The sequence below is a fragment of the Abramis brama genome (assembly GCF_963993115.1).
Source record: "Abramis brama genome assembly, chromosome: 6".
Classification (NCBI taxonomy): Eukaryota; Metazoa; Chordata; class Actinopteri; order Cypriniformes; family Leuciscidae; genus Abramis; species Abramis brama.
This window is the reverse complement of record NC_139968.1, coordinates 8144125-8152503: the sequence shown is the minus strand read 5'-3', so window position 1 is coordinate 8152503 and position 8379 is coordinate 8144125. Positions and strand designations below refer to the sequence as shown.

Sequence of the window (8379 nt, the reverse complement as noted above, 5' to 3'; positions counted from 1 at the left end):
CCTGTGTGGGTGCTGGAAACTGTTCGACACGCAGGTTAGAGTCATACTTCTCAAGGTGTTTGCATGTTTTGCGGTTTGAAATGGTAGGTTTGGCTGTTCGCAGAAATTTCAGAGAGAAAGGAGTCTTCTTTTTCTCCAGCTCTCGGTTTAAAACGCAGTTTATGACTCCATCAACACTCCTACTCACAACTGCCAACACACACAGCCACATCTGATGTTATCTCCATGGCCATGCTTATGTGAACCTTCCGACAGAAGTAAACAAAAGCAAATGCTCTGAGGCGTTCAGGACTGTGTGTGTAAAGAGCAGTTGCAGTTTTTCTTTTGTTCTTAAATCAGGATTCAGAAATGACAGACTGTGTAAATATGTCTATATTTTGAACAACTTCAGCATTTTTACAAATCTTATGAGAATACTTTGTGGCTATACATTCATATGTAGTACAGAAATCATTCAAGTACAATATTTACAGTACAAACATAGTGCAATAATCAGCATGTAACATTTACATAACAGTACACTAAATACAGTCACTAATATTTTTAACATGAATAGTGTTAGGATATACAGAAGCATTTTAGTAGCGCATAGGGAAATAACAGCAGGAGTATAACAAAACCATAACTAATTTTCACTTTTTCTGATGAAAATGTGAGTGATGTTTGTCAATGCAAAACTTGGCACCACACTCTCAAGGCACTATGATTTTCGGGTCTCGATATGACTCTGGGGATTTTTTGGCCAGTTTGATCAAATCGTAAGTCTTATTCTAATAAATGTAATAGCACATTAACCTCTCTTCATAAGCCCCACAGTTTGAGTTATCATGCCTGTGTTTACCACATACCGTGCGAGTATGAGCAATAATATGCTTGTGGTTGCAACATAGCCTCCTTGTAAAAACGTGCCTCTACCTACATTTTTGCAAAACTTTAAAACCGTACCAATACAGACAATTCACTGCAGTTTCCATCTGAAATGAACACTAGTGGCAGTAAAACACCACAAAGTCAAACAGACACAAGTTGACACAAATAATGATTATGGGGCAGATTATTGATTCATATTTTCATAGTTCTAATAATAATACTTTCTATATTATTACTTCAAAACTATTTCACCATAGTGTATGATATATATGAACAAATATATTTTGATGTTTGCATCACATAACCAGCTCCATATGGCTTGTCTGATGTAGCCCAGCTAACAAAAATATGTTATTTTTGCTAATGTGCCCATTAAGTTATGAAAACATTATTTCTGAATGCCCAAAACATTTTAAAGTGTTTTAAAACCATTTTCCCTTGGTTATGCGAACTTTAAAGTGACATTTCATTTTATAATTTTGCAAACATTATGGGAACGTTAGTTTTGAATGTGAACATTCTGAGATAAACACGAACATTCTAAAACAAGTAGTAACATTTAAAAAAAAAAAAAAATGTTAGGCGAACATCCAACTAAAAAAAAATCAGTAAACAAACTATGTATAAATATTGTTTTTGTGCTGACATTTGAAGAACATTATTAAAGACCAGATAACTTTGAGCAAACGTTCTATTAAAGTTACTGGAATAGCATTTGGCAGAAAGCTAAGAATGTTCCCTGTTTAGCTGGGAGTAAACTTACTCAGTAGCTCACTGGGGACAGGAACTAGTACAGGTAGGCTACTGATGCTAAGCGCACGGGTACAAGTCCCGTGAAACTCACAACAAAAAAGCTCAAAGACTTGTAGAAGCGAGTGTAACCCTTCCTGTTCTAAACGCACAGCTCTGAATAGGATTTGAACCAGTGTTTCTGGCATGGGAGGTAGGCGCTAACAAGGACGCTAAAGACCGCAGTGTCTAGTGTCTGTCGCCAGTGCACCTCTTGAGGCCAGGGGAGTGAGGTTTACTAGCACAGATCTTTACTAGCTGAACTCCGTTACACTCACCCAAATAAAACTCACTCCCATCCGGGTCACGGCACCAATGTAACCCCTGGTTTACTCACACAGCTCTTACTAGCTGGCCTCAGTTACACTCACCCACCTAAACCTCACTCCCATCTGGGTCACGGCACCAACGTAACCCCTCCGTTTCTACTCGCACAGCTTCAAGCGGGATTTGAACCGTCGTTTCTGGCATTGGAGGTGGGCGAACTAACAAGGACGCTAAAGACCGCAGTCTATAACGTCAGTCGCAAGTGTGACTCTTGAGGTCAGGGGAGTGAAAATGACCTGCACACACAGCTGTTACTAGCTGGACTTTGTTACATTTGTTGAACACAAGCTGAAATGGCATGGTTGCTTCAGCAAATGCCCTTTTTTTCTCATGCTAACACTATCTGTAAGGTCTAAGATATAGGATTTAGTGTAGGTGGTACATTATTTTCAAACAGGATAGCACATTAACCTTTAGCGACACTCACTGGATATTTTATTTTAAAACTGCCGCAATATGTACAACAACCAACGTAATAAAACATTGCCAGATTCACGTTCTGTTTCAGATTAAACTGAACGGTTACAGTGCCACTCAATAGACAGTTCACCTTGAAAGTGTGACAGAATGTGCAAGAAGCTACATAATATCATTTTGCAGAAATGTCACCACAGGCACGTTTTTTCCAGTGAGCTTGTGTAGCATAATACAAAACAAATATATTCAAGTACCTCGGGTTTCTTCATGGGGGCTTCTGTGGTTAGCACCTCACTATGACTCAGTGTTAAACTCTGTGGCTCATTTACAGTATCAGTTTGAACTAGTTAACATGAGAGGATGTGGCAGTTTGTGATCACAATTATTATCAAAAATCATAACAGTCCTAAACTGTTCAAGATTTTCTCCCAAACAGTATATATTAGGTTTACATGAGCAAATGTTAAAATAGACTAACTTTAGTGGACAATGCGTGATATGATTACGATTTTACTCTGACTATCACTTAATGGCATGTACTTGCTGTTTATTTCTCATCCGCCCACCCGGCGTCTGTTTTTGCTGAGGGAAAATGATGGCAGCATATTCCACTCCGTCCTGGGCCTTTGATGTCGCCTCGGCAGGTTTTACTCTGTCATCTCTTTCAGGTCTATTTTGAAAGTCTAACTCTCCATACTCCACACAGCTGACGACCACAGCACCGGATCTCCCACACTGCTCCTGCAAACAAGCCCAAGCCATAAAACACCAAAAGTGACGAAAACAGAGCTGAAATGGAATTAGTGCCCAAATGTTATTGAGTAGCTTAGAGAAATAAAGAGGTCATGATCGTACCTGTTGTGTTGTTCTGTTGTTCTGAACTGCTGGGTTTTCTGCGTCTGAGAAGCCATGCATTTACAATTAGCAAACAGTTAGCACTGATATGCTAATACGATTTCCACAAGCAAACTACCTAACTGCATGATCTTATAATGGGCTACAAAATGGCCACTTGTATAAAATCACTTAATTAATAGCTGATGTCAACTTTAGCAAATGTCAATACAGAGCATTTCCTAAACATAAAAAAGCTGAATGACTTATATGACCGTTTCTTTGTCATAGGATGAAAATGTTTTAGCATTTCCCCAGCCCAGTGTAATACATCTCTCGCTAATATAGTAAATCTGCAAATTTACTTATTTTAATTTAATAATTTCCTTTTAATTTGTCTTATTTTTTCTCTATTTTAGATTTTAGTTGAAATTTTATTTTTAAAATACCTGAAGCTGTGTTCCCAAGTTGTGTTAAATTGATCTGTTACTATATTTTCCCTCTTAAAGTAATGAACTATTCCATAAATAAATAAAAACAAAGAGGGTGAACTCTTCCTGGATAAGTTACTGTAGTTTTGACAGTTATGGATGATTGTAAAATGCCAACCCTGTTACTGTGGTTTTTAAAGCAAATAAAACATTTAAAAAGCATTTAGTTTAATGACCTTGAGCACAAGACTTGTAAATGTCGATCTGTAAAACCTCAACCCTGTTATCATCAATGCTTTTCTTAGCTGAAAGCGCAATTATGTCCCAACATACCATTCAAAAGTCTGGGTCCATAAGATTTTCTAAAATGTTTTAGAAAGAAGTTTCACCAAGGCTGCATTTATTTGATCAAAAACAGTAAAAATACAGTAAAAATAGTAATTTTGTGAAATAATTATTTTATTTTAAAATAACTGCTTTCTATCTGAATATACTGTAAAATGTAATTTATTCCTGTGATCAAAGTTGAATCGCTTCAGTCTTCAGTGTCACATGATCCTTCAGAAATCAATCTAATATGATGATTTGATGCTTAAGAAACATTTCTGATCATGTTTTCTGGATACTTTGATAAATAGAAAGCTCAAAAGAACAGCATTTATTTGAAATAGAAATCTTGTGTAATATTAAAACTATCTTTACTGTCGCTTTTGATCAATTTAATGTGTCCATGTGGAAAAAAATAATTAATTTCTTTCTAAAACAGACCAGAAACTTTTAAAGTGCACACCAGAAGTTATTAAGTTATTAAGTTAATTTAGCATGAGATGCACTTAGAACATTATTTGTCTGATGTTCCAACTTTGAAATCTTACAAACATTTAATTGTTAAAATCACCCTATCCAACTCTTAAAGCAGCTGTTTTATAGAATAATAAAAGAAATCAATTTGCATCAAATAATACTAGCATGCATTACCTGGTTTTCTTGGATAGGTCCTGTAGAACCAGAACAATATGCCCACAAAGAGACATATACATATTATGAGTGATGTAGAGAAGAAAATTATGAATGATTTTTGTTCCGATGTCTCCTGTTTAGGAGAATTCGTCACTACGTCTTCAGGCGGAGGTGTGAGTATATTTTCTGAAAGAAAAAGCACATCTTTATAAACGGCTAATTATCATTAATAAAAACTTTCATTACAATTATCTAAAAATGCAGACCAAATGGCAACAGCACATCATGTTATATATGTATAGTTATAGTATTTCACTGACCAAAAACAATACAAAATTGAGGTTTTAAGAGAAAACCCACCTGTTGTTTTATTCCATAATTTGACTTTAATATAGATTTTGTTGCTCTCTATAAAAGGGGTTTTACCATCAGCAAGTACCACAAGATGATACAGTCCTTCATCTTCCAGAGTGAGATTTGTGATGTGTAGTGTGACAGAACGGTTTTCCACATCACCGAGTACAAATCTTTCTGAGCAAGAATAGTACGTTTGTTTGCAACTTCCTTTCTTTTCCTCATTTTTATACAGACTGGGAAAATTGACAAAAGAATCTTGAAAAGTGAATTTAACGGTGATGTTTTCTTCCGACGTACCATTGACTTCATGCGTTGATTCCACTGAAATAAAAAATCACACTGTCACTTTAAAAGATTTAACTGTTTAATGGCAGGTTCTCATTGGGACAACTTACCCCAATCATCAATAAACTTTTTTTTTTTTTTGGAGCCAAGATTTAAATTTTGGTAAAATTTTATAATAAGGTTTCATTCATTAATTATCATGATCTAACAATGACAAACACTTCAACATAGGGCTGTGCAATTAATCATAATCGATTTTTCAATTTCAAATATACTGTAGCTTCCAATGATTATGAAATTAATAAAGGTAAAACAATTATTTGTGTTCTGCTGCCGTATTCCGTCAAATACGAAAGAGACAGCAACATAGTGCCGGCCCAGATCCGGCCCACTCATGGATTCCACACGGCCCAGATGTGGGCCGGATCTGGGCCGGCACTATGTTGCTGTCTGGGGGTGCTCTTTCGCTCCTACCTAAAAGCCTGAACTTTTCAAACATCTAAATCAGCCAAATAAGTGAGATGCAGTCGCTAAACCTCTATATTAGACGTGTTATAAAAAGCACATTAAGCCACAAAAGAGACACTGTTCACCAGGCGGCATTCTGCGTGCGCACCGAGACGAGAGCCGAACGCAGATATGCAAAGGCCTTCGGATGCACGCCGAAGCGGTCAAATAGCCTTCACACAAAAAGTCAAAGTGCCGTTTCGGCAAGTATTCTCGTAAACACAGTCGGTTTTGTCTTAAGTGTCTTTTGTGTAACAGTATATTGCATCCGTGCGTTCGGTCTTAAAGTGACAGCATCCTAATAAACCTGCTGATAATCAAACAACAAAAGACAAAGGAAAATCATTCACTAATCTTTACTAAATAAATTAAGTAGCTTTAATAAGGCTTAATCAATATTTGACTATACAGTAAGAAAATGCAGTGCTATTTTATAGTGTATCTTGTATGTATTTTTGTTCAGTTAATTTATTTTGTCTGTTTTGTTTGTAATTAGTAATAATTAGTAATTTTGTTTGTAATTACTGTATTGCTGACTGTTGACCTGTCTTCGGTTTTGAGGACCTTTTACAGTAAGCCTGTAATAGTTTTTGATGAAGTACCGATAACTGAAATTTCACTGATATATATAATATTTCTCATATCGTGCGTCAATAATCATGTGAAAATAATCGCGTTTTCAATATTGACCAAACTAATCGTGATTATGATTTTTGCCATAATCAAGCATTCCTACTTCAATAGCATTCATTAATCTTGATCTCAAATTTTTTAAGATCAAAAGTTGTATCAGTTAACATTAGTTAATACGCTGTGAACTAACATGAATGGGAAGATTTGCATTAACTAACATTAACAAAGGTTAATAAATGCTGTGAAAAATATTGTAAGTTAATGCATGCCAACTAATGTTGACAAATGAGACCTTTAAAGTGTCACCTTAACTTTTGTGTGTATAAAGAAACCTAAACAGAAAAATATTCACTTAAATGACAAATCTGACAACTTCAGTGAACCCAAACTCCCCTACAAAACAGTGTGTGTCATGATGTTTCTTTTTCGTGATAAATAAAGCTACTCAGAGTTATCTCATTATCAACATGACGGTGTGATAAAGGTCTGAAACTCTTCAAAAGGTTGTTTTGCAGATCTCTGGTTTCTCACATTTTCCATGAGTCAAAGGAAATTTTTCGGTACTTCAGTTGGCTCTCTTGTTTTTGTACAATACTACAAAACCTTTCAATAACAATATATTTATGTGTAATTACAGTGGACAAAAAAAGTACATTATTTAAACACTTAAACAGGTGTATAATGTGAGATTTCAAATCAATTGGCATTTATTTTAAATGCAAAATGCATTAACTTACATGAACTAACAATATTTTTTGTATATATGATATTTATGATATATATATATATATATATATATATATATATATATATATATATATATATATATGATATTTATGCAATTAAATGAATAGATTTACAGTTTTCACCAACTTGAGTGTACAAAAATGTTCAAATTTCTTTGGTTTTATATAGTGCCTTAGTGTAAGAAACAAAGCTGAAGCTGAACTCAACAGACAGGAAAACCAAAAAAAATGATCGTGACCTCTTTTACTCACCGTTAAGAATCAAGTACAACATGAATGATAAAAGTAAGAGTTTCTTCTCGAGTTCACACTTCATGCTGCAGATGGAAGAGAGCATATGAACGCAGGCAGCCAGCGGAGATGCAAACGCCTTCCCGTTTCTGCTGATTTATGCTATGCACTAACGTTCTGTTTATAAGAAAACCTCCGTCTTTCAGTGGGAGGTACAGACAGGAACTGTCATCGCATTCAGGCTTTTTTTTCCCTCTGCCTTTTGTTCACTTTCAGTTTTCTATAAACCAATAGCATGAGGCTAGAGATTCTAAAATCTAAAGAAATTAACAGTTGTAACAGTTTAAATGTGGTGTAACTGTAACTGTTACATATTGGTGATGTAACTTTGGATCCTACAGTTTTGTCAAATCATTTCATCTCTCATGTGTTCACACAGTCTCACCACAAGACCACGAGAGACCACCTCGAGTTTCACTATCCCACAGAGGAAGTGTGTGTGTGTGTGTGTTATGCAAAAACTTCCAGAAAACTTATAGACTGCATTCATAATACATTTTAAAACGTAGGCATATTTAAACAACCCAAAACTAAAGTTGGTGGAAAACTTTGACAGCAGAGTTTAATTATTTAAAAAATTATGTTAATTTCCTAAAAAGTAGCATTTTTGGAGATGCAAGGTTTCCACACAATTTGTTTTAAATAATTAAGTAATATACAACATGTGCTAAAGAAATATATACATGTGATTAAAATAACTACAAAAATAAATACCATAATATAAACTAAATATTATTTTCAAAATATTATTTTATATTATGGCACTTTATATACATATATATATATTCTATATATTTTTCCACAGTATTATTGTCTTTATACATTAAAATATATAAAGCTGCCTTGTACATTTTAGGATGAGGGTCCATGGCATCCAAAATGTGACCCTTCCTAAGCTAATGCGTGGTTTTTATTGTGTTTAACTAATGTAT

General features: G+C 34.9%; 1 protein-coding gene across 1 annotated transcript; it reads right to left on the bottom strand.

Annotated features, from left to right (window-relative positions):
- Nucleotides 1-354: 354 nt before the first annotated feature.
- Nucleotides 355-7591, bottom strand: LOC311084542 (uncharacterized protein). The gene is made up of 5 exons (XM_084116656.1): nucleotides 7409-7591; nucleotides 4989-5306; nucleotides 4647-4814; nucleotides 3259-3302; nucleotides 355-3144 (listed from the first exon to the last, which is right to left on the bottom strand). The coding sequence occupies exons 1-5, from the start codon at nucleotides 7491-7493 to the stop codon at nucleotides 2926-2928; spliced, it is 834 nt and encodes a 277-aa protein (XP_083972782.1). The 5' UTR covers nucleotides 7494-7591; the 3' UTR covers nucleotides 355-2925.
- Nucleotides 7592-8379: the final 788 nt, after the last annotated feature.

Bases quoted from the DNA above. Each gene is read 5' to 3' on its own strand.
- LOC311084542 (XM_084116656.1), bottom strand. From the start codon at position 7,493: ATGCTCTCTTCCATCTGCAGCATGAAGTGTGAACTCGAGAAGAAACTC. The intron at 4,815-4,988 runs GTGGGTTTTCTC...TTTTTCTTTCAG, and splicing joins ATTATGGAATAAAACAACAG to AAAATATACTCACACCTCCG. The intron at 3,303-4,646 runs GTAATGCATGCT...ATGGCTTCTCAG, and splicing joins GACCTATCCAAGAAAACCAG to ACGCAGAAAACCCAGCAGTT.